The following is a 25,846-nucleotide window of genomic DNA, read 5'->3' on the forward strand; positions in this document are numbered from 1 at the left end:
ACCTGAGGTCATAAGCGCTGCTGTGCTACTATCTGCAGTTGAATGTCACCCCTCCACCCCTCACTTAAAACCTGTGCACCCTTAGCTAAGAGACTTAACCCCTCTCAACCTCCACGACTCAGCTATAACATGGCTGCAGTAACCACACCCACTCCATGGGTTTACTGAGAAGACTGAACAAAATCATTCATAAAAGCCTCAGTACAGTACCTGGAACATACATATTGATAAATATTTGCTACTCTTCTGTTTGTTATCTATAAAGAAGCCAAAAGGAGCATGGTGTGTTCAGGAAACTGAAAGAAGACTGACACAGGTTGGTAGCAAAACTTTGAAACATTTACTAGAATACACTGAAATGTGAATAACCCTTAACTCAAAGTGACTGCAGGGTGTTCCCAAGTAAATGCAGAATAAATCTAATTTTGTGTTTATTTACTTCCATGCTAATAGGAAAATTATCTCATGATCAATAGAACAAATTTCAATCTATATTCAAGGAGATTTGCACATTCCCCTGGTAAATTTGTATAAATGATAATGAAATTGTTTACTTCAAATGTTTAAGTCTTCCAAAATTGTTATTGAAAGCAATGTTCTGTATTAGACAACAAGGAATTTAATTTTGGAAAAAAAATCATCTACTAAAATTACAATATTTCATTAAAAAATAGCTTCTATCATTTAATGCAGATGAGTCAAAGATCCTTTCAATTTCCATCTTTCCATCTGCCCTCTCTCTTTAGGATATCACTACTTGTTTGCTTTCTCACCATCATTTCAAACACGTAAGGATTCATATGAACTACCACTTCAAATCCCCTCAATCTTCCTATATTACCTGGCTCTTCTATTACTGCATATATATGAAGCCCTGGCCCTGTCAATTACTAGCTATATGACTTTAGGTAAGTTACTTGACTTCTCTAACCCTCAGTCTCCTCATCTATATAATGGGAAGAAGAATAATAATACAGATCTGCTTATCTCATAAGGTTGTTGTGAAATTATACAAATTACTATATGTAAAACAGAACAGTGCCTGGAAATTTATGTGTTTAATTAACTGGTAATATTAGTTCTCTTCTAGTTCCCAAACCTTTCCTTGTGGAACTCTTAACATAGCTCTCTTTTGCTTGCTTCTCTCTCAGGGCAATGTTACATTAAGTACACTCTCTTACTGGCTTTCTGAACTCTCTAAACGTCTATGTCAAAATAATCTTCATGTTATATCTAATGCTTTCTTCAAAGTCTTCATATCTTACTTAATCTTTATCTCCACATATGACTATCTTGTCAGGCTTTTCTCCACCTCTGTCATTTCTAAATTTTTGTCCCATAATATCAGATTATTAAAATTAAAACTATACTGATGTGAACAATAAAAAATATTAAAAGGACTGAGTTATTTTACTATTTAGCCTCAAAATTGAGTAAAATAGCTTGGGTTTACGATCAACATTACTTCAAAGGAATAGCTATTTAATGACTATTCGAAAGAATAACTGATTTTTAACATTATAAATCTAACTATGAAAATAACACAAATATTACTATAACTAGTACTATAACTTCTGCTACAAGATTGATATATATTTTGTCCAGAACAGCTTTACCCAGTAGAATATTTATTTCTGTCTTGCAGCACAAGATTTTCATAATGAATCACATTCAAAAATACATTAAAAAAAAGATATACTAGTATATGTCATGAAAAAAAATGCCGATGCTTCAAGGTACTTTACATCAAAAATTAAATATGGCACAATGGTCATTTTGTAGAGTTCATTAATAAAATTGTAAAAAGAGTATTAATCTTGAGTGTTAAATTGAACTTGTGGCAAAAATTGATCAAGCTTCTCCTGACTCAGAAATACCCCATGGCTACTATTGACCAAGAATTTGGGACACTGATTGTAATTCATATCCAAACACAAAGGGTGTGAGACAGAAATTATTTTTAAAAGATTTCTTATTCAATACATATACACTATTTAGCTTAATAGAGGAAGTCTTAAGGGTGTTAGTTTTATTGTGGAGAGCCACAGGAAAACATACCTGGCTAGGCTGAAGGCATCGTCGATCAAACCTGCTCGGTTACTGACAGAGAGAACCTATGAGGGCAACCAAAAAAAAAAAAAAAAAAAAAGGAATCACTTAGGATTAAAATGGCAGATGTTCATATGTCAAAACAGATCTTTGATGAGTAAATCCAGTTTACCTCATGTTTCCTGATTAATTGATCAATTAATAATCTCCAATTCCTTAAATCATAGTTGACTCTAAAATAGCCAGTTTGATTGATGTTCCCCAGTAACCAGCTTCCTTTGTCCAAAGAAGTTATTCTGTGGTGTTCTGAAAACAGCATTTTAGGGGGTAAGAGAGATTTGCAATTTTAAGGGTTAAAATAGAGTGAAGTATGTTTTCTTAATACCAGATATCACAGTACCAATAATTAAAAGAGGACACCATCCTAAATACCTAATTGAAATCTACTCTTTAGTCAATTAATCACTATAGCTAGAATTTGCTAGAAAACCTTTAGTAGCTTACTCATTATTACTCTTGATAAAACCCTGTTATGTATATATAATTTTCTTTCTCAAGATAAATGTAACCAAGAAATCTACTACTGTATTCATGTGGCTTCCAGTTACATTGTATATGTATCTGTGGAAAAGGCTTTAGGTGCACATTCTACTTATTTTATTCAGCAAGAAAGTGATTAAAATAATAGGGCTCATTTATTTGAAAGTCACTGTTATTTCTTACCCTTTTCCTTGTGCCTTCCTGGGATGTGCTAATAAATAACAGATTTTCCAGCATCATCAATAATGTTGGAAAAAGGAACCTCATTTATTTAAGACTCTAATATTTCTACATATAATTAGAACAAAGATAATAAATTCTGCTTATTGGAATCACTTTGGAAAATGGTAACTTGATTATATTCGCTGGTTAATTCAATTAAAGGAAGCCAGTAAAAGTAATCTTATAACTTACATATTTAACCCCTTCAAATATGATACAGATAGAGAACTCATTCACTTTCAATGGCAGCCTTTATTGACTTCCCAGAACCATAGTTTACAATTCTAATTATTTTGTTGCTGCTGCCCTCAGGACTCATGCTTCATAGAAGTTGCATTATGTATGAAGTTTACTTAAAATTCATATTTTTCATACACACACACACACACACACAGGTCTATCTAATTTCCACAGTGACTCAAAACCACACAATGCATCATGGAAACCATTCATGTCAGTTCTGAGTAAGAGGCACAACCTCTAATTCTCACTCTATTATCCAAGTTTTTACACATCAGACAACAAAACAAATTTTATTTTTACTTTTCTTAAGCGCTGAATTTACAGAGTACTTCCTCTTAAGTAAAAGCCATACAAGAAGAGGTTATACCACAAAAATTAATGAATGAATGTTAAAGATCATTAATTGTTCACGTCTAGAATGGGGTGGGCTAATATAACCAACACATGTTACATATTATCAACTTTCAGAAATACAGTAAAAAATACGTAAACATAAATGTATACTAAACATAAACATCTAATCTTTAATGTTTCAAAGAGCACTTCAACTTCTTGACACCTTTATTAACAGTATGTGTTAGAACAGATAAAGAAATGAGGCTCAGACAGGTTAATTGAATTGTCTGAGATAGTGCATCTCAGGTATCCTGACTTCCGTGCCCTTTTTACCACGCATACTCTGTTGATACAAGATGGTATAACGTTTTTATTGTATATGATACTGTATACATTTTCATATTCTTATATTAATTTGAAAAAGGGGGAAATAACTTGGGAAACAAGAATTATAAAAGGAGTACGAAAACTTCTTGTAAAATTTTCCTGTATATAAATGTTTGAACTTATGCCACTGATCGTCTTTTGTCCTCAGTACAACTTATAACCTAAAGGCCAAGTAATGGCATTTAAGGCCCCTTCTAATTCTATGATTCAATGGCAGAAGGGGATAGTTTTCTTAGTTTGAAATTTTACCCAGCTTAATCTGTGGTACTTAGGAAAATAAATCTGTCAGATATTGCTCTAGAATATTTATAGCTTCCCAAGTTTCTGATACTTTATATCTGCAGGTTTTAAAAAAATTTAATGTATTTATCCACACAATTTCTGTGAAGCTTTAGAATGTCACCCAATTTTACTTATGTAAAAATAAAAAACAATAATCTAAAAGATGGCATTTAAAAAACAAGTCCTCATAAAGAGAGATTTTAGTTAATCATGTCTGAATTCACTGAAGAAAAATTGATTGAAATATTGAGGATACTGTTTCCCTTGAGCAACCCTAACACTGTCTTCAGGAATAAGATTTTTATAGCAAAACATATTTAAATTGTTATTGAATTCACATAGGTTAAGAACAAGTTTAATCATTTTCATCTAAGAAGTGATTATTATTTAAAGAAATTACAATATTAAAGGTTTGGGTTTAATATATGAACACATGATTAAACTTTTTACAATTTTGAAATGGGCATCGATTTCTATGATATTAAATCTGTTTTTTAAAGTTACTTCCTCCTGACATTTTAGATAGATGGCATAACTTAACTTCATGTGATGCACTTGGTTCTAGTTTTTTGAACTTTTGAATTCAACAAAGTATAGGTAGAATAGAGACCAACTAAAATAGGACAACAATCCCTATACCGTCTAGTCTGAGAAGAAAAAAAGGCAAGCATCTATTGTTGTTTAGTATTCTATTATTAAATTAATAACTAAAACCTGAAGGTTATTACTGTTCATGAATATTTTTACACCTTGGTTATAAATGAAACCTTTGGAGAAATGATTCCCTGAAAAGTTTTCTAATAGATTTTTAAATACCTTTTTCTTTCTACTTAATTATATCTCTAAAATGTTCTTCAAATTAACTAACGGCAAGCAATGAATTTTAAAGAGATCTTTTTCAATAGCCTAATGAGGTACAGTATGTGATGAGTACCATAATAAAAAGTATGGAAGTTATATTTCAAGTGTTCGTAATAACAATTAAAATTTATATTTAGAATATATCCAAAATGGCACAAGACTTAGATTATATCAAGACAAAAAGTAGTTGTCATTTTATAGTATTTTATATCTTTATATTTTATCCTTCCTTTTGGAATAAAAAGAGAAAGGATATCAGATCTTTCTACTCAGTGTTGGTTGCTTGCAGAACAATCAGAATTTAAAACACATAAAAAAGTGAACCAGGGTAACAAGGGTAACAGTGTGAAACAAATTCAGGTATAATAACACATACTAGTTTTCTCACTGGACTCTTGTGAGAATAAAATTAGATAATGCTCTGTAGAGATTATAGAGAACCATTCCTGTGTACCCAGTGGCAAAATGTCAAAACTGACAGATCTGCAAAGTAACCTAGCAAAGTATTAAAATCGTGTGTGTGTGTGTGTGTGTGTGTGTGTGTGTGTGTGTTGTAAATAAACTTAGAAAAGAAAATCAAGCTCCTAAGACACTTTCAGCAAGTTATTTCTCAAGCCTTAATTTTCTCATTTGTAAAGAGGGGACCAAAAAATATGCACACTTTTAGGCTTGTAACGTTCATATGAGCTAATATTTAAGGAAACCGTTATACCACTATGCCATTTTTAATGTTTACTTCGAATTTGCAGCATAAATTTCCCTTTTAAGTCTTATCTATCCTAACATTTTTTTAACATCTTTATTGGAGTATATTTGCTTTACAAAGGTGTGTTAGTTTCTGCTTTATAACAAAGTAAATCAGCTATATGTATACATATATCCCCCAATCCCCTCCCTCTTTTGTCTCCCTCCCACTCTCCCTATCCCACCCCTCTAGGTGGTCACAAAGCACCGAGCTGATCTCCCTGTGCTACGCGGCTACTCCCACTAGCTATCTATTTTACATTTGGTAGTGTATATGTGTCCATGCCACTCTCTCACTCGTCCCAGCTTACCCTTCCCCCTCCCCGTGTTCTCAAGTCCATTCTCTACATCTGCTTATTTATTCCTGTCCTGCCCCTAAATTCTTCAGAACCACTTTTTCTTTAGATTCCATATATATGAGTTAGCATATGGTAATTTTTTTTCTCATTCTGACTTACATCACTATGTATGACAGACACTAGGTCCATCCACTTCACTACAAATAACTCAACTTCGTTTCTTTTTATGGCTGAGTAATATTCCATTGTATATATGTGCCACATCTTCTTTATCCACTGCTCTGTTGACAGACACTTAGGTTGCTTCCATATACTGGCTATTGTAAATAGTGCTGCAATGAACATTGTGGTACATGACTTTTCTTGAATTATGGTTTTCTCAGGGTATATGCCCAGTAGTGGGATTGCTGGGTCATATGATTCTTCTATTTTTAGTTTTTTAAGGAACCTCCATAGTGTTCTCCATAGTGGCTGTATCAATTTACATTCCCACCAACAGTGCAAGAGGGTTCCCTTTTCTCCACACCCTCTCCAGCATTTATTCTTTGTAGATTTTTTGATGACGGCCATTCTGACTGGTGTGAGGTGATACTTCATTGCAGTTTAGATTTACATTTCTCTAATGATTTGTAACGTTGGCTATCTTTTCATGTGTTTGTTGGAAATCTGTATATCTTCTTTGGAGAAATGTCTATTTAGGTCTTTTGCCCATTTTTGGATTGGGTTGTTTGTTTTTTTGATATCGAGCTGCATGAGCTGCTTGTATATTTTGGAGGTTAATCCTTTGGCAGTTGCTTCATTTGCAAATATTTTCTCCCATTCTGAGGGCTGTCTTTTTGTCTTGTTTATGGTTTCCTTTGCTGTGCAAAAGCTTTCAAGTTTCATTAGGTCCCATTTGTTTATTTTTTTTAATTTCCATTTCTATAGGAGGTGGGTCAAAAAGGACCTTGTTGTGACTTACGTCATAGAGTATTCTGCCTATGTTTTCCTCTAAGAGTTTGATAGTGTCTGGCCTTACATTTAGGTCTTTAATCCATTTTGATCTTATTTTTGTGTATGGTGTTAGGGAGTGTTCTAATTTCATTCTTTTACATGTAGCTGTCCAGTTTTCCCAGCACCACTTATTGAAGAGGCTGTCTTTTCTCCACTGTATATTCTTGTCTCCTTTATCAAAGATAAAGTGACCATACGGGCATGGGTTTATCTCTGGGCTTTCTATCCTGTTCCATTGATCTGTATTTCTGTTTTTGTGCCAGTACCATAGAGTCTTCATTGCTGTAGCATTTTAGTGTAGTCTGAAGTCTGGAAGCCTGATTCCTCTAGCTCTGTTTTTATTTCCCAAGATTGTTTTGGCTATTGGGGGTCTTTTGTGTTTCCATAAAAATTGTGAAATTTTTTGTTCTAGTTCTGTGAAAAATGCCATTGGCAGTTTGATAGGGATTGCATTGAATCTGTAAATTGTCTTGGGTAGTATAGTCATTTTCACAATGTTGATTCTTCCAATCCAAGACCATGGTATATCTCTCCATCGGTTTGTATCATCTTTAATTTCTTTCATCAGTGTCTTATAGTTGGCATACAGACCTTTTGTCTCCTTAGGTAGGTTTATTCCTAGGTATTTTATTCTTTTTCGTGCAAGGGTAAATCGGATGTTTCCTTAATTTCTCTTTCAGATTTTTCATCATTACTGTATGGGAATGCAAGAGATTTCTGTGCATTAATTTTGTATCCTGCTACTTTACCAAATTCATTGATTACCTCTAGTAGTTTTGTGGTAGCATCTTTAGGATTCTCTATGTATAGTATCATGTCATCTGCAAACAGTGACAGCTTTACTTCTTTTCGATTTGGATTCCTTTTATTTCTTCTTTGTCTCTGATTGCTGCGGCTAAAACTTCCAAAGCTATGTTGAATAATAGTGGTGAGAGTGGCAACCTTGTCTTGTTCCTGATCTTAGTGGAAATGGTTTCAGGTTTTCATCATTGAGAACGATGTTGGCTGTGGGTTTGTCATATATAGCCTTTATTATGTTGAGGTAAGTTCCTTCTATGCCTACTTTCTGGAGGGTTTTTATCATAAATTGGTGTTGAATTTTGTCAAAAGCTTTTTCTGCATCTAATGAGATGATCATACGGTTTTTCTCCTTCAATTTGTTAATGTGGTGTATCACGTTGACTGATTTGCATACATTGAAGAAACCTTGCATTCCTGGAATAAACCCCACTTGATCATGGTGTATGATCCTTTTAATGTGCTGTTGGATTCTGTTTGCTAGTATTTTGTTGAGGATTTTTGCGTCTATGCTCATCAGTGATATTGGTCTGTAGTTTTCTTTTTTTGTGACATCTTTGCTTGGTTCTGATATCAGGGTGATATTGGCCTCGTAGAATGAGTTTGGGAGTGTTCCTCCCTCAGCTATATTTTGGAAGCATTTGAGAAGGATAGGTGTTAGCTCTTCTCTAAATGTTTGATAGAATTCGCCTGTGAAGCTATCTGGTCCTAGGCTTTTGTCTATTTGAAGATTTTTAATCACAGTTTCAATTTCAGTGCTTGTGATTGGTCTGTTTATATTTTCTATTTCTTCCTGGTTCAGTCTAAGAAGGTTGTGCATTTCTAAGAATTTGTCCTTTTCTTCCAGGTTGTCCATTTTATTGGCATAGAGTTGTCTGTAGTAATCCCTCTTGATACTTTGTATTTCTGCAGTGTCAGTTGTTACTTCTCCTTTTTCATTTTCAATTCTATTGATTTGTGTCTTATCCCTTTTTTTCTTGATGAGTCTGGCTAATGGTTTATCAATTTTGTTTATCTACCCAAAGAACCAGCTTTTAGTTTTATTGATCTTTGCTACTGTTTCCTTCATTTCTTTTTATTTCTGCTCTGATTTTATGATTTCTTTCCTTCTGCTAACTTTGGCATTTTTTGTTCTTCTTTCTCTAATTGCTTTAGGTGTAAGGTTGGGTTGTTTATTTGAGATGTTTCTTGTTTCTTGAAGTAGAATTTTATTGCTATAAACTCCCCTCTTAGAACTGCTTTTGCTGCATATGATAGGTTTTGGGTCATCGTGTTTTCACTGTCATTTGTTTCTAGTTATTTTTTTATTTCCTCTTTTTTTCTTCAGTGATCTCTTGGTTATTTAGTAGTGTATTGTTTAGCCTCCATATGTTTGTATTTTTTACAGATTTTTCCTATAATTGATATGTAATCTCATAGTGTTGTGGTCAAAAAAGATACTTGATATGATTTCAATTTTCTTAAATTTACCACGGCTTGATTTGTGACCTAGGATATGATCTATCCTGGAGAATGTTCTATGAGCACTTGAGAAGAACGTGTATTCTGTTGTTTTGGATGGAATGTCCTATAAATATCAATTAAGTCCATCTTGTTTAATGTGTCATTTAAAGCTTGTGTTTCCTTATTTATTTTCATTTTGGATGATCTGTCCATTGGTAAAAGTGTGGTGATAAAGTCCCCTACTATTATTGTGTTACTGTCAATTTCCTTTATTATGGCTGTTAGCATTTGCGTTATGTATTGAGGTGCTCTTATGTTGGGTGCATAAATATTTACAATTGTTATATCTGCTTCTCGGATTGATCGCTTGATCATTATGTAGTGTTCTTCTTTGTCTCTTGTAATAGTCTTTACTTTAAAGTCTAATTTGTCTGATATGAGAATTGCTGCTCCAGCTTTCTTTTGATTTCCATTTGCATGGAATATCTTTTTCCATCCCCTCACTGTCAGTCTGTATGTGTCCCTCGGTCTGAATTGGGTCTCTTGTAGACAGCATATATGTTGGTCTTGTTTTTGCATCCATTCAGCCAGTTTATGTCTTTCAGATGGAGCATTTAATCCATTTACATTTAAGGTAATTACCAATATGTATGTTCCTATAACCATTTATCAGTTGTTTTGTGTTTGTTATTGTAGGTCTTTTCCTTCTCTTGTGTTTCCTGCCTAGAGAAGTTCCTTTAGCATTTGTTGTAAACTGGTTTGGTGGTGCTGAATTCTCTTAGATTTTGCTTGTCTGTAAAGGTTTTAATTTCTCCATCGAATCTGAATGAGATCCTTGCTGGGTAGAGTAACCTTGGTTTGTAGGCTTTTCCCTTTCATCACCTTAAATATGACCTGCCACTCCCTTCTGGCTTGCAGAGTTTCTGCTGAGAAATCAGCTGTTAACCTTATGCGGATTCCCTTGTATGTTATTTGTTGTTTTTCCCTTGCTGCTTTTAATATTTTTTCTTTGTATTTAATTTTTGGTAGTTTGATTAATATGTGTCTTGGCTTATTTCTCCTTGAATTTACCCTATTTGTGACTCTCTGAGTTTCCTGGACTTGACTGACAATTTTGTTTCTCATATTAGGGAAGATTTCAACTATAATCTCTTCAAATATTTTCTCAGACCCCTTCTTTTTCTCTTCGTCTTCTGGGACCACTATAATTCGAATGTTGTTGTGTTTAATGTTGTCCCAGAGCTCTCTGAGACTGTCCTCATTTCTTTTCATTCTTTTTTCTTTATTCTGCTCTGCAGTAGTTACTTCCACTATTTTAACTCCAGGTCACTTATCCATTCTTCTGCCTCAGTTATTCTGCTATTTATTCCTTCTAGAGAATTTTTAATTTCATTTATTGTGCTGTTCATCGTTGTTTGTTTGCTCTTTAGTTCTTCTAGGTCCTTGTTAAATATTTCTTGTATTTTCTCCATTGTATTTCCAAGATTTTGGATCATCTGTACTATCATTACTCTGAATTCTTTTTCATGTAGACTGCCTATCTTCTATTTGTTTGGTCTGGTGGGTTTTTACCTTGCTCCTTCATCTGCTGTATATTTCTTTGTCTTCTCATTTTGCTTAACTTACTGCATTTGGGGTCTCCTTTTTGTAGGCTGCAGGTTCGTAGTTCCCATTGTTTTTGGTGTCTGTCCCCAGTGGGTAGGGTTGGTTCAATGGGTTGTGTAGGCTTCCTGGTGGAGGGGACTGGTGACTGTTCTGATGGATGAGGCTGGATCTTGTCTTTCTGGTGGGCAGGGCTGCGCCCAGTGGTGTGTTTTGGGGTGTCTGTGAACTTATGATTTTAGGCAGCCTGTCTGCTGATGGGTGGGGTTGTGTTCCTGTCTTCCTAGTTGTTTGGCATGGGATGTCCAGCACTGTAGCTTGCTGGTCGTTGAGTGGAGGTGGGTTTTAGCGTTGAGATGGAGATCTCTGGGAGATGTTTTGCCATTTGATATTACATGGGGCTGGCAGGTTTCTGTTGGACCAATGTCTTGAACTCGGCTCTCCCACCTAAGAGGCTCCAGCCTGACACCCGGCACATATTTTCATAATATGTGATGATGTGTTAAAAATACAACAACATGAAAATTTGAATAAAAATTCAACTGGCAAAACAAGTGTTTATATTTCTGTTAAGCAGATTAGATTCTGCTGTGAGACCTTTTTCTTATATGTATGTGTGTATGTATTTTAAGCACTTACATCTCCCTAATAGGAGAAATACTGGGGAGAAGAAACAATATTTTTGTTGTTTATTTATACTTCACCTTACTTCGAAAAAAGATTTGTGGTTGTTTAAATTACGCTTACAAAATAGCAAAAAAATATAAAGTAGCAGAATGTGAGAAAGGAGTAAGAAAAACAAAATGTGAACATATTTGACCATTTAAATCTAAATGAAATGTTACATAAAAGATGATAATTGGTTTTTTCTTCAATTCAATGGAAAACAGAAATAAAAGAGACCTGTTTCACACTCTAATATGAAGCATTTAGATTGGATTCAAGAAATAGCTTTCTGACAGTGAATTGAAATAGGTAACTATCTTATTTGAAGATATTTAGAAATAGAATAGAATCTCATCTTTCTCTGCTCCTTGAGACTTGACCCTACCTAAGGGATGGTTTCGTGACCTAGCAAGCCTCTCCCTTCTGGCCCTATAATTATCTAATTCTACAGAGAATATTGCCTCACCCATTCTTTAAAGAGCCAGTCTGGTAAAGAGAAGATAGCTGGAAAATGGAATTGAAAAATGTGGCCTGTGTTTCAGTATCTGGCGTACTGTTCTACTGGGAGTTACGACTGTAATTCTGTTCCATTCGGGATTATAAAATGGTACAGTTTAAAGCGCTTAAGAATAGTACTACAAGTACTTAGATTTAACTTTTCTCTTTACCATCAAAGACACAAATAAATTTAATAATCATATCAGCGGACTGAAATTAGACTATGTAGAAACTATACTATATTATACTTAAATGCATAGAGGTAATTCCTCTATATTGTCTTTCTAATTTGTCTTTATTCACATTTTTATAACAGCTGATACAAGAGGTTAAGTTGCTAAACAATTATCTGAAACCAAATTCTCAGGGGAGAATATATTTTTTACCTGATTTGTTAGACACCCAAATAATTGCTTCTGGAGACACATGGCTTCTATTTCCTACCACAATAGTTAATGGGATCTGCCACAGGTAACTGCAAAATAAAAGAGAAACGTTAAGAATAAAAATGGTTATAACAAACAAACAACATTTTCTATGCACCTCCTATGTGATTTTTCTTATTCTCTTTAGGAGAATTTTTTAAATTCCCCAGTCATAAATGTAAGGAATAGGCCAAGAAGATGAATTCACTCTTTCAATGTCGCTAAGCAGACTTGGCCTCTAGGAGTTTTAATTTCAAAACAAAAGGTGGACTACCAACAAAACAATTTATCTTGGAAAAAAAGATTTGAATTTTACATGAGGAATAAAAAGTAGCTAAAATCTATAAATTTGAGCTGCACCATATATTGAGTAAAGTCTTAAAATAACTCCTTTCTACTTGATTCCGCATTAGATTAATGCCCGTTCCAGTGCTTTCATGCATTTACATTTCAACATTCTCCTCATTTACTTGTTTAACTATTCTTAAAAAACACTTTTGTCAGATTTTATAGAAAGGATAATACAGCACAGATAAAGTTATTCAGCAAAGTAGGGACAAAAAGCAAAACTGATCAGATCCCCCTAAAATCCAGATCAATACAAAGAACACCGTGGGACACAATGCTTTGTTTTCTGAAATGGAATTTCCAAATTGATGTGTGAAATCAACCACCAATGTGCAGGGATCAGTCATGAGTCTCAGCTATTAAAGAGAAGCGTTTTCTAGAACATGACTTTTTATAGGATAAAAGTTTAGGCCTAAACTTGTATGTGAAGTAATATCAATTTAACCTCAAATGAGCAACCGGAGATAAACTGGATAGTCTTACAATAAAATCCAATGACTACATTTTGTTCCCCTAAAATATAGCCAGGTTATGTTAACCAATCATTGCACTATTAGCAACAGGGATAGTCAACAATATGCAGTATGAGAAAAATATTTCTGACCTGAAAACTATAAGAATACTCTATGAGCTCAGTAACTATGGGAATTAATGGAGAATTGAGAATTTTTCAGGGAACATGTCTGGGGCTATGTAGCTAAAAATAGAATATGTCTTTTGATGGGGGAGGACATCTCCAAATCTGTCATATATGCCCCTAATATAAACATACTTATAATTTTACATTTATTTAAACTGTATCATTCTAAATAATGAAACTAGAAATTACAATAAAAATTGATATGTTTTGATTCTGAGTTTTAGCAAAAGTCTCTAAAGTCAAGAAGGAGAGATTCATATCAATACCTGCATTGTTGCTTACAGACAATTCCACATACAAGAAACTTCCTCAATGGCAGACACTGTACTGTATAGCAATGTTCAGATGCAAAAAAAGAAGTTAACTTTAAGGTATTGTGATACAAACATTGGGGCATTTTGTAAAACTTTTAAAATACCCTCTATATTTTTCCTAAGAATGTTTTTGGCCTCTATTCTGTGTGTGTGTGTCTGTGTGTATGTGTGTGCATGTATGTATACACAAAATCTATACATTGTCACAAAGACAAAGTAAAAATTACAAATCACCAAGCACATCTGAAGTTTATATTATTTCTGAATTGCTATACTATCAGTACTATACAAGTTATTTTCCTTAACTTTCCAAACAACACATATTTGATCTTTCCACCAATTTCATTTTTAAGATCAAAGAAGGCATGGCAATTATGTTGCTTTATGATTACAACTTAAAAGGTTAGAAGACCCTAAACATTGTGGGTTAAAAGCTCTGTGTGGTGTGCTGTAAAAACATCCAAAAATGCAGTGAGTTTTGTTAAAAAAGAAACTAGAAAAAAGAACCTGTGAAATTAAATTGTGCCCCAGCCCCTTAAGTTTAACTTGAATTTTAGTCATCTAATTTTAAGAAGAAAAAAACAAAAACAATGCACTTCAAAAGACTCTCAAGATATTTTTTATTTAACAGTCCCTGGGACTACCTCTCTTCATCGTAGGTCACATTTTTATAATAAAGCAATGTTTATTCTAATGATTATGTTAAGGCAGAAAAGCGTAGGTGCTTATTTTAGCTGGAGTGAAAAAACTTTTTTAAAAATGGTACCAATATTAGTGAAGCATTAATGTACATGCCATGAAAAATGGTTCCAAGGTTGCCATCATCGGACCCAAAATAAAAGGAGATAAATATAATTCTCTGTAGCACAGGACTCCAAGAAGCTCAATATGTATAGGAGACATTACTGAACATTACAATGTATTAACTTTATAAAGAAAAAAAAGCTACACAAATTCACAATTTCCCAAATACCAAAATGCTAGCAAATATTTTACTCAATTTCACATATCAACTAACTTTATGCAATTATAATATAAAGATCTTTCCTTTCTATGCTGTAATATAGCTACCACATATGAAAAATATGATTACTATATACATTTAAAATGTTCTAGGCATGTTGTAGTGATATTCCAGTGTCCTCTACAAAATTGAAGACAAAGAATTGATTATACAGTCACAGAAAATATCCACAATTCATGGGTTTCCTGGTGTAAATGGGCACTACGTTTTACTGCATTAACTATTTGCAGTATATGATAAAGATCTAAGAAGGTTACAGACAAAGGGCAGATAGAATTGGTATTGAAGCTTTGACCACAATGTTATAGTGAATTAAATTATCAATAATACAAAACTGAATACTAAAATTTCAACTGCAAACTTTATTATTTCAAAATAGATATAAAATAAATTTTGAGACTGATGGAATGCCATGCATTATCTCACTCAATATTTTCTATGCCAAGTTCTCAGCGTTCAAAACCATTCATATGATTTTATAACTGCAGCAAAAGTAAAGCCCTGTAAAAGCTTTGTATAGGTATATATACCTATACAGCCTGGGAGAAAGTCTTCCTTTAAAGAGTAAGACTTGCAGCCGATACATCTGGCTCATATTATAGGTTGACAGAGTATTTTTGTTCAAAATTTGTTCTGTCATCTGCATGTCCTTTATGTTTTTCTGCATCAGTGATGCTTGTGTAAGAATGATCATTCTCAAAGGCAAGGCCTGAATCTAACTTTGCCACAGTCAAGTAGTTTTTATGTACTTCCCGACAAGGCCAGGGTTGATGCCTAAGCAGGTTTCACATGGGGCCAGACGGTGGTTGACCAGAAGTAGTGCTTGGCAGCTGTAAGGAATCCAGGCTGGGTGAAGGGTTGACCCAGTCAGATCCTGACAGTGTGGCAGGATAATACCCTGTATTCCACAGGTGCAAACAGTTAGATTACAAGGGCAGTCTGCTGAAGGACAGTGTATATAATGAGCAGGAGACTTAAGACAATACTTTCTTAAGTGGGTTCCCAATTTAGTCACCAGAAAACATTCATGAATTTCTCAGTCACTTCTACCTGGACCCTGTCTTAGAGATAACAAAGGAAGCTTAATGCATGTTTCACATATCCTAGATACTGATGGATGATAAAATCAGATTCCTAATATTCCAAATGGGAGACAGCATGACCAGTCTAATCCCAACACCTCATTTTATTTATCAATTTTGACCTCCAACCCTCCCTGTCCCGCTCCCAACCTCTTATCCGGATATCTTAGAAAAAAATAAAATGAAATGATTTAAGTTCTATCTTTCCTTGGCTCCGCTTTAATAAAGCACAAAAGAGTGGGAAAACATGAACACTACATGCTGAATTTTCAGTAATGAAATAAGAATTTCAAATGAAAGTTAAAGTAACAACAAGTCAAATTCTATGTATGTTGTGTTAATGGTTTTTAAACACTAAAAGTGAGGGAAGAGAATGTATTTTGATACTAAGTGGCATTGATACTTAGACCATTTTAAATGGATCTAGTTTGAGTTCCTCTGGCTCAGACACTATTTAGTCTGGTTGTGGGTTTTTGTTTAACTAGTCTTTCTGGATTGTTAGTTTCTGTTCTTGTCTATTCTACAAATCTTGGTTTTCTCAATACCATTTAATCCACTTCAAAGTATTTTAACTTTCTTAAATTTAATTCAACAAACATTTACAGGGAAAAGTAAAAAAAAAAAAAATTACACATTATTGTGTTAAATGACCATGATAATTTAAATCCTGTCTTCTTAAACAAAATAACTTTAGCATGCTGCCACCTTGATAGTTAAAATATCTGGAAATGGGAGTAAAAGAGGGTTCAAAATGAAAATACCATATGTAAATAAAGAAATGAAAACTATATTTCGAGTACTTTTCATAATTCTGTTATCAATTCTTTTTAAAATGTTAAAATACAAAGTGAAACATAAAAAACAAAAGCAATTTTTTCACATAAACAACAGAGTTGTACCTGTTATTTTGAGGTTCATGTGCTTTAGTTTTAGCACTGATGTCATAAATAAAATGTTGCTGGGTAATTATTATTCTATTTTCTGCTGTTGTATTTCCCAAGATGGTGATAACAGGATAACCCATCTGGAGTGTCCACTGATCCATTACTTCTTGTATATTTACATACTTTCCATTCCTTTTTAAAGCCTTTATAACCAAAATTGTATAAATTAATTTTATAAACATAAACTATAAACATAATTAACATTAAACCATTTTCATGTTTACTTTTATGATTTACTTAAGTATGAAAACATTTAAAATTGGTGAAACTAATATAATGTGTTAGTAAAATTAATTTTCTTGCCTTAGCTTAAGCTTCATGCATATATATATATATATATATATACATAGAAATAAAAACTTTATTAACACTAAAGTTTTTACCTAATGGAAGATGAAATATATTTTATTGTTAAAGCAAGTACTTACTTGCAGCATCTTTAAGCACCCCCAGTATGTCTAGTATTAAACTTAAATACTTGCTATTCACTTATAGAGAAAAAGTTCTTTACCATCTATATTTCACTCAAACATGAATATCTGACACCCTATTAAAATGATATTTCAGAAGTATTATCATGTTTGAAAGTAGGCAAGGTATCTTTAACTACCATTGTAGCTGAATTAATTTTAAACCTCATTATCCTTATAATATAATACATCAAATATAAAACAAGAAAGCAATATCAAGAAAAGGGAAATACAAAAAGTAAAAACAAACCATCAGTGTCAATAAAAGTTATGAATGTTTTATAAACTCAATTCAAATATTCAAGAAGAGGCTTTGGCTTTCAAGCTTCCTATACTTTACCTCTGATAGTGTATTCCAGAGATCATTTCTGGCTGCATTGCCATACTTATGAATAGTTAAGTAATCCTACAAAGAATATAAAATTGTAATTACAATTCAAAGGCTAAGCAATTTCCAGTAAACACATTTATTTCTCAATTCGGTTAACCATTTCCATTTGTTGGAACTGCCTTAACACAAGATAAAGACGTGCAAATAAGGTGAATAATCTCATTTTAAAATATTCCAAAGAGATTGAACTACAGCATATTTCTTAATTAAATCATCAAATAATACTAATCTCTTAAAATTTATTTTCATAGCCATAATCACTTCTTATGGATTTCCAGGGTCAAAGATCTTTCTCTAATTTAGCAAGTCAAACTCAGGGAATTTTGAAAAAACTACCTCTGCAATGAAATATTTAGGGGAAACTTTCTCATCAGGCTTTCATATTGAAGTGTTGAAAAAAATATCTTGTTTTATGGAAAAAGGAAAAAAACAACCTGACTGATATATACTGATGTGAAGAGGGATTGTTTTGCCAAAAAGGTGATGACTATCTCCACAACTTGTCCAGTTCCCTGTCTCTCTGCAAAGGACAGGCTGCCTAATACAAAAATGATATATACATATTTCCATGAGTTTGAAACACATATTAATATTTGATAAGAAAAGGTCAATCCTAAGTTTATTTAATATTTTTGAGCTTAGGACTTCACAATTCTCATTTTCAATCATTAGTAGTTTAATGTACACACTTTCTGATTCATGTCTGTTCCCTTCTAAGAAGCATGGTTTATGTCACTGTGAATGTGTTATTTAGTTATGGCTACTTGGCATTTTTTTTTTTCTGATTCCAAAGTGGAAAAATCAATAGAAAACGGTGTTTTATATTATGAAACAGTGTCCCCTCCTTCATCTGAAATTCCATTATCTCTGCAACACCTAGGTAGTAGACAAAATCTTAACTTACATCATAGTACTAAAACTGGAAAAATTTTGCTGACTCCTTTCAGTACTTTATGTAGAGTGGAGTACTTTGGGGATAATTAAAGTTGGGGAAGCAAATTTTCTGAAATACAAATTGTAGCACCTGTGACAGATTCAGCTTTCTTGCTAACTCACAGCACAGCAAATGGCAACTCCCACTTAATCAGACTGCTAGAGATGCAGTACTCAACACTAACTTAGCAACCACAAATTCATCGTCGTCATCAGGTGTTAGGAATAACTTTACTGAAAAAATACAAGCCTGAATGACCAATCTGAATCCTAACCTTGCCTTTGAACATGCCACATGAGGCATTTTCAATTAGAACTCAAGGACCAGGATTTAAATCAGCTATTTCAGATTCAGTTGTCAGAATTATTTTTTATGCTTGTTTATCACTTAAGTGAATAAATTTGGGGAAAATAGGAATTATGAAACATAAATTTTATTTTAAATAAATAATAATAATGCCATAATAATAAAGTTTTAACATTAGAACTATTTATTATTGGATTCTGTTTATGTATAGTGCTGCTAGGATAATCAAAAAGAGGGAACAAAGGAATACTACATAGACCTTGAAAGGTCCAATACATAACTACAGGTTTCTCTTCACACACAGATCATAAAAATCCAACGGTTCATGATATGAGTTGACCTTGGCCCAATACTGATCATCAACTTGAGCTCTTGGTTCCCTCCCCAATTCAGAATAAAGTTCAAATTTACATTTCAAGCAGGCTGAAATGGCAATTATCCAAGTTTAGGAAGGCGCTCCAACTTGTCTGCCTCAGTATTCAGGGCAGATCACATGCCTTCTTGGACTCCCAGCAGCCCCAGTTTTCGGGTGTTACTGGAATCCTGCATTATGTCACTTCTTTTCTCTGTTATAAAACTCAAATGTTTTCCTTAGTTATTTTAACCTTCCTCTTGCACAAATATAGTCATATTTTGAATTGAGGAAATTTTGCTTTGTCTTTGTAGAATTACAAAACCACTTAAAAGAGTAGTGAGTGTGGTTTTTTGATGATCAATCATTTATTTATTTGCCCATTCCACAAAATGTTTGGTGCACTTTGCATGTGCCAGGCAGCTCACCAGGTGCTGGAGCAACAGTGGTGGAGAGAAGTTTACTGAGAATAACTAGAAATACTGAGATGCGATTTGTGTAGGAAGGTTTCTATGACGGAAACTGGGGAAGTCTTGGTACAATAACCACTTGATAAGATGAATCAAATATTTGGTATGATATTGAATAAGAAGATTTTAAGTTCTGGTCAAACCTACAAGTCAATGAATATGGACATGGCTGGAGTTATGAACCTGAAATGAAAATGTATATTTATATGTATGAAAGTCAATCAGCAGTAGATTTGACATAATATAAAGTAGAAGAATGATTTAATATTAACACTGGAAAGAGAATTGTGGGTTCTCTATACAGAGAATTTCAGAAACAGTAGAGTTGTTGAAAAGAGTAAAACAAAGATGACCACTAGAATATTCTTAAGGAACATAACCAACAATATAAACTGATTAAAAGTTAAAAGCAGGGACTTCCCTGGTGGCGCTGTGGTTAAGAATCGCCTGCCGATGCAGGGGACACGGGTTCAAGCCCTGGTCCGGGAACATCCCACATGCCGCGGAGCAACTAATCCAGTGCGCCACAACTACTGAGCCTGCGTGCCACAACTACTAAAGCCTGCACACCTAGAGCCTGTGCTCCGCAACAAAAAAAGCCACCACGATAAGCCCATGCACCGCAACAAAGAGTAGTCCCTGCTCACCGCAATTAGAGAAAGCCTGCGCACAGCAACGAAGACCCAGTGCAGCCAAATAAATAAATAAATAAATTTATTTTTAAAAAAGTTAAAAGCATGTTAAGCAAAAGTATATTCTGATACATAAAGTGCAGGAGTGGGAGTCTCACTGTCTTTGTTCAAATCCATATTCCAACAGTCCCTAGTTGTATGATCTCTGGCAAATCACTTAACCTCTTTGTACCTGTCTTCACATCTAGAAAATAAGGATAATAAAAGTACCTGCTGCATAGAATTTTTCTGAGAAATAAATGATTTAATATCTGTACAGTGTTAAAAAGCGAAGAGTGCTTAACACAGTAATGTCTATTCAATAGACAGTAGCTGCCAGAATCTTATTAATCATTTCAGGTTACAGGTTGGAAAACTGAGTAACAAAAGCAAAAGCATCAGTAATGATGAAAACAATATTTGCCTCCCTTTTAGCACTAAGTTGCTTTATATTTTATTTCATTCAATCCCAAGATGACATTTATGAGTTAGATGTTATCATCAACACTTAATAAATCAAAACACTGGAACTCAGAGACTCCAGCCCATGTCCAAACCCCATATCTGTGCACACAACTGCTGACCCAAATCCGGTATCTATGAGATGACACACAGGTGACTAAGAGTCATGTTCAAAGCTGAACTCATGTCCTCCTCTATATCAGCTCCTTTTGGGAGCCCTTCCCCAGGGATGACTCTTCCATCCACCTCAACCAAGGAGTCATCTTTGATGCCTTTCTCTCCCTTTCCACCACATTCAGGTAATGATGCACATCCTAAACAGCCCCTAATATTCCCCCTTCCTTTTAGCTGTTTGACAGCCACTCTACAGTATTTTGCCCAGATGACTACTACTGCTACTACTTCTGCTTTGTCCCTTTCAAATCTAATCTCTTTCACGCAGTCATGCATGAATAATTTTCATCAAATATACCTATGAATCCCTGCTGCCTTCAGAATATAGTCCAAACATACCTCAATGTAACTTAAAGGTGTCCCTCATAGTCTGGTCCCTTTGTACCTCTCCAATCTCATCCATTACTTTGTTGGCCCCCTGCCTCAACTTAACCATTTTCACCTTTCTTGCAGATGTCTAATGCTTATTTTCTCCCTTTTCTAGTTCCCTGCACAAGCAGTTCTCTACACACTCTTTTCTCCTTTGCCCATTTAAATTCAATTCAATCTCCAGGACTCAAGTTTGCATGTCCTTCGGGAATCCTTTCTTGCCCATTCTCACCCCCTTCCTAATTCTGAGTTAAGCACCCCTCTTATATTCTTACATGCTTCACCATATAAGAGCAATTATCACACTGTTATAATTGCCTGTTTACTAGTTTGACTGCCCACATAGTCTGTAAACTCCATGAGAGTGAGGACCCTGTGATTCCTGTTTACCACTATTTAACCAGCATCTATGTGCCCAGCCTGGTACCCAGTAGATGCTCAATATATTTGTGTGATTTCTGACTTTCCTTATGCAATATGCCTTTCTGCTGACAGCTGACAATGCAGTAAAGAGAGATTTCTTGTACCTATCATGTTCCCCCTAAATGTCATATTTAAACACTAAATACTTAATTTATTATTTCAGTGAGTATTTGTCAGATATATAACTTGCAACGATATATGCAACTGGCCCTGATGTCATCAAAAGACTGTAAACTATTGGGTATGAGACCGTTTTTTGTTTAACTTTCTTTGCTAACAAGTGACACGGTTCATAACATTTTATATATAAAAGCCAATGGGACTAATAAAGACAAGGGGAAAAGTAAAAAGTGAGCTGAGGAAGTAAAGCACTATTATCTTTTAAGATTTATGTGGAAATAATTATGGAATACTTGCTCTACTATTAACGAGCCCTTCAGCATGTTGAAACAGAGGATCAACCATATAAATGGTTTATTCCTCAGGACACGGAGGGACAGTTTGATAAAAATCAAAGAGGTATGGACTGGCTTGTATGTGTTCAGCTGCAAATAACAAAAAGTCCACACTGGGATGACTTTTTTAATAACAAGATTTATTCTTTCCTACCATAAGAAGGTAAGATAGAGCCGCAGCTCTTTTCCTATGGAATTCTTTTGGCCCCATCTTTACCTAAGTTTTGGCTTTCTCCTCACATTTGGGGCTAGATGGCTGTAGCAATCCCACGCATTCAGATGTAACATCACAGAGGAAAATATGGAATTTTTTCCTGAGAATCTCTGTTTAAGAATCAGAAAAACTCTCTCTCAAATCCCACATCAAACTCCCCACGTTTCCCGTTTAGCCGAATTCTATCATGTGCTCAAAACAAAATCCGTTAGTGAAATTTTGGGGGGGGATCGCACAAGTCAGGATCCAGTCCTATGAAGTATATGATTATATAGATGAGGATGAGAATCCAATCAAAATCAAAATTTGGTTTATAAGAAAGGAGACTAGCTTATGGGTAGACCACCAACAGTGTTTTCTCCAACGAGACAAGGGATGCAAGTCCAGGCCTCAGTGACCCTGGGAAGCAGGATCCTTTCTACTTGCAAGAATAGTCTGGGAAACGCCAGGTAAATCGAGCACTGATTTTTCTGACTATGTGACAAGAAGTTTGAAGCAAGGGTTTAAAATGTTGTTCCTTTCTATTAAGAATAATTGTACCTCAAAATATTTGTACTGGGCATTTGTCATTCTTTTGGCTTTCTGGTATTTAAACACCACTTTTATATGAGGGTGATACCCCATCATGGAATCTTAGAGGAAAGTGAGGGCTCTCTCACTTGAAATGGAAGGGACAAAATTCTAAATCCTCTCCACTCTCCATCAGCTAAAACATGGACACAAGTGGATACTTCATCCCAGGACTGTTAATCCTACAGGATCAATGCAAAGGAGCAGCAATCACTGAAATTACATTCCCTGTAATGGTGACACTGAGGGTCCAGATACAGCCATGCTAATGGCAGCAACGGAACCAGCCAGTACTATGACATGACCTTGGCTAGGTTGCTTCATTTCTGAGTCTCCTTTAGTTCCTATTATCTGTTTTGTAAGCCTGATTCTCCACACTTCCCAATGATTCCAAGCACTGCCCTACACCCTTCCAAAAAATTCCTTTTTGCTTAATTTAGTCAGTTTCTTTCTGTTGCTTGCAACCCAAAATCCTGACTGGTACAACACTAATGGGTGATACAAAACAAAGATGTCTTACATTTTCTTGGTCTCCTCAGCAAGAAAAATAGAAACAATCTCTCAGGACTTATGCAAAACGTAAAACAAAGAACACCCAGTTCTTAGTAAATCTTAGTAAATTAGTAAATCAACTGGGCTTTTATATTATTAGGTATGGAGGGAAGAGGTGGATACTTTAAAAAAAAAGAGGCAGATAAGAAGGTCGGGAAAAAAGATACAAAAGTTCCACAGAGAGGAGTGCACAGAGACCGACAAGAATAAAAAATAAAACTCTGCAAAGCTTGTGTTTTAAGCAAAGCTCCTAGAGCAGAGGCTTTTAAATTGGGAACCATAAGGTCTAGAATTAAGTATTTGTAAGTGTGGGCATTATTAGGGTAAAGTGATCTTAAAGGGATCCATGGACAACAACAAAAGCAGATTAAAAGCTGCCAGATCACAGCAATGTCACACAAGGGCTGGATAAAACCCATCTGAAGCCTGGCCACGCATTTCAGAGGATGTTTCTACGTTCCCTGACCTTGAGAAACAGAAGTAAAAGACTAAAACAGTGACAGATGACCAACTAAAACACAAGAAATCTAGGCTATAGGTCAAAATATTATTTTTGTTAATGCCTGAATACTGGTTGGAGATTATTAAATTAAGTAAAAACAAGTAGCCAAGTACTGAAAAAGCACTATGCAAAATAAAAGAATGTTTACGTTTTAATTCTACTAGATAAGAACCAAGGATAAAAGGAATAAATAATTATTAAATTTTTATTATTAAATTATAACAAGTTTCCAAGGAGGAAATCCTGTAAAACAGAAACCATTATCAAACATTCTGAGGTACAGCAGTTTCTGACCACAGGATACAACAAAAAGAGGTGGAATTCAGGAAGGAAAGTTGTTTGAATAGCTACGATGATAATAGTTGAAAAGTCAGTTATATCATTGCTTGCAGGCCATTTTGATTTTGATTTTTTAAATGTGTGTTTAACTTAAATTTACTTTCAGAAGTTGCTTACTTAGATATAGGAATATTCAGATATTTCCATAGGAACAAAAGGGCATTTCACATGTTTTAAAAATCCATTACTCCACGTAATGAGTGTAAATTTTGTAAAATCAGTATAGTCTCTTAAAGGGCTGTGAAATATGCCAGAAAATTTTAAATCAAAACAACCTGCTAGCCCATGAAAGATTGTTTTGCCTGTTTGCCTGAAATTACAGACAATGGCGTATTCTCACTTCAGTTCTGTTTTCGCCTATCTTTTATTTAGCAATTATAGATCATACCATCAATGCCCCAACATGCAGCAGCATCACCAGAGGCGCAGTATTGCCACTGTTGAATTTGTACTCCATCCCAGAACCACCTGACAGGGTCCTACACCTGTCAGCAAAATGGCGTGAATGTTAAGTCGATAGGGGTGTTCTGGGGTACTAAAATATCCCCACCTCTCACTTCTGCTGCTAGCTTGAAATATTACTGAGACATAAAATGAATCTATTGGTAAAACTGAAGTCTGTGAATTGCTTTTTCTGAATGCCCTGGTAAAGGGTTTGGACCACAGCAAGCTCACAAAACAGATGAAGTATATCCTGGCCGGTAAGAATATACTGCCTTTTGTAAATCAAGATACCCACTGACTGCAGGCCATGTACATGGAGTTCTCTCACTCAGCCCCCGGTGCTGGTCACTCACTGAGAAGAAAATGAAACTCAGTTGAGAAAGAGGTAGTGTGCATATTCAGAAAAACTAAGAATTCAGGCCAATCCTTACCAGCCATGTGATCTTGGGTAAGATATCTATTTTCTCTAAACCTTAATTTCTTCAACTGGAAAAAGTAGATAATACAGCACTTACTTGAGAACAGTGTGCATAGAAAATGACATAAAACAAGTAAAGCACTTAGGAAGAAAAAAGCCTGCCACACAAAGAACCCAAGAAACTTTAGTTACTTTAAGATCAAGCTCAAGGGAAAAAAATCTAGAGTCAACATCTTCTTCTTCAACGCTACCTCCAAGAGAAGTCAAAATGTTCTGGAGGCCCAAGGAGATTAAGTGGACTAACTTGTAGGAGGAAAGTGCCCAGAGGACATTTTTTTTTTAATTTTAAAAAGTAAAATTGCAAGAAAAAAATTTGAGGTCAAAGCTTCTTTAGACTTGAGAAAAGCTTAGAAACCTTCCCTTATCCAAGTCTGGAGAAAGAAAGAGACCGTGAGGTCTAGAACTCTGTTTTTCGCAGAGGTCTACTGAGGTAACAAGACCACTAATGGGGGGAGGGGCCCATGAAATGGGGGCACTAGTTAGGTTCCTCAGCACAAAATAGCCATACCTAAGGGAGCACTAAAGCAGCA

General features: G+C 34.7%; 1 protein-coding gene across 1 annotated transcript in view; it reads right to left on the minus strand.

Moving 5' to 3' along the window:
• Window positions 1-25,846, minus strand: part of TRHDE (thyrotropin releasing hormone degrading enzyme) — a 415,986-nt gene that overhangs the window by 83,384 nt on the left and 306,756 nt on the right. Inside the window, exons 8-12 of the mRNA XM_060164833.1 lie at window positions 17,551-17,616; window positions 16,696-16,883; window positions 12,350-12,438; window positions 2,222-2,355; window positions 2,059-2,114 (exon numbers count right to left, since the gene is read on the minus strand). Coding sequence (XP_060020816.1) covers window positions 2,059-2,114; window positions 2,222-2,355; window positions 12,350-12,438; window positions 16,696-16,883; window positions 17,551-17,616 — 533 coding nt within the window. The remainder of the gene's footprint in view (window positions 1-2,058; window positions 2,115-2,221; window positions 2,356-12,349; window positions 12,439-16,695; window positions 16,884-17,550; window positions 17,617-25,846) is intronic.

The sequence above is a fragment of the Lagenorhynchus albirostris genome, chromosome 11 (genome assembly GCF_949774975.1).
Source record: "Lagenorhynchus albirostris chromosome 11, mLagAlb1.1, whole genome shotgun sequence".
Classification (NCBI taxonomy): domain Eukaryota; kingdom Metazoa; phylum Chordata; class Mammalia; order Artiodactyla; family Delphinidae; genus Lagenorhynchus; species Lagenorhynchus albirostris.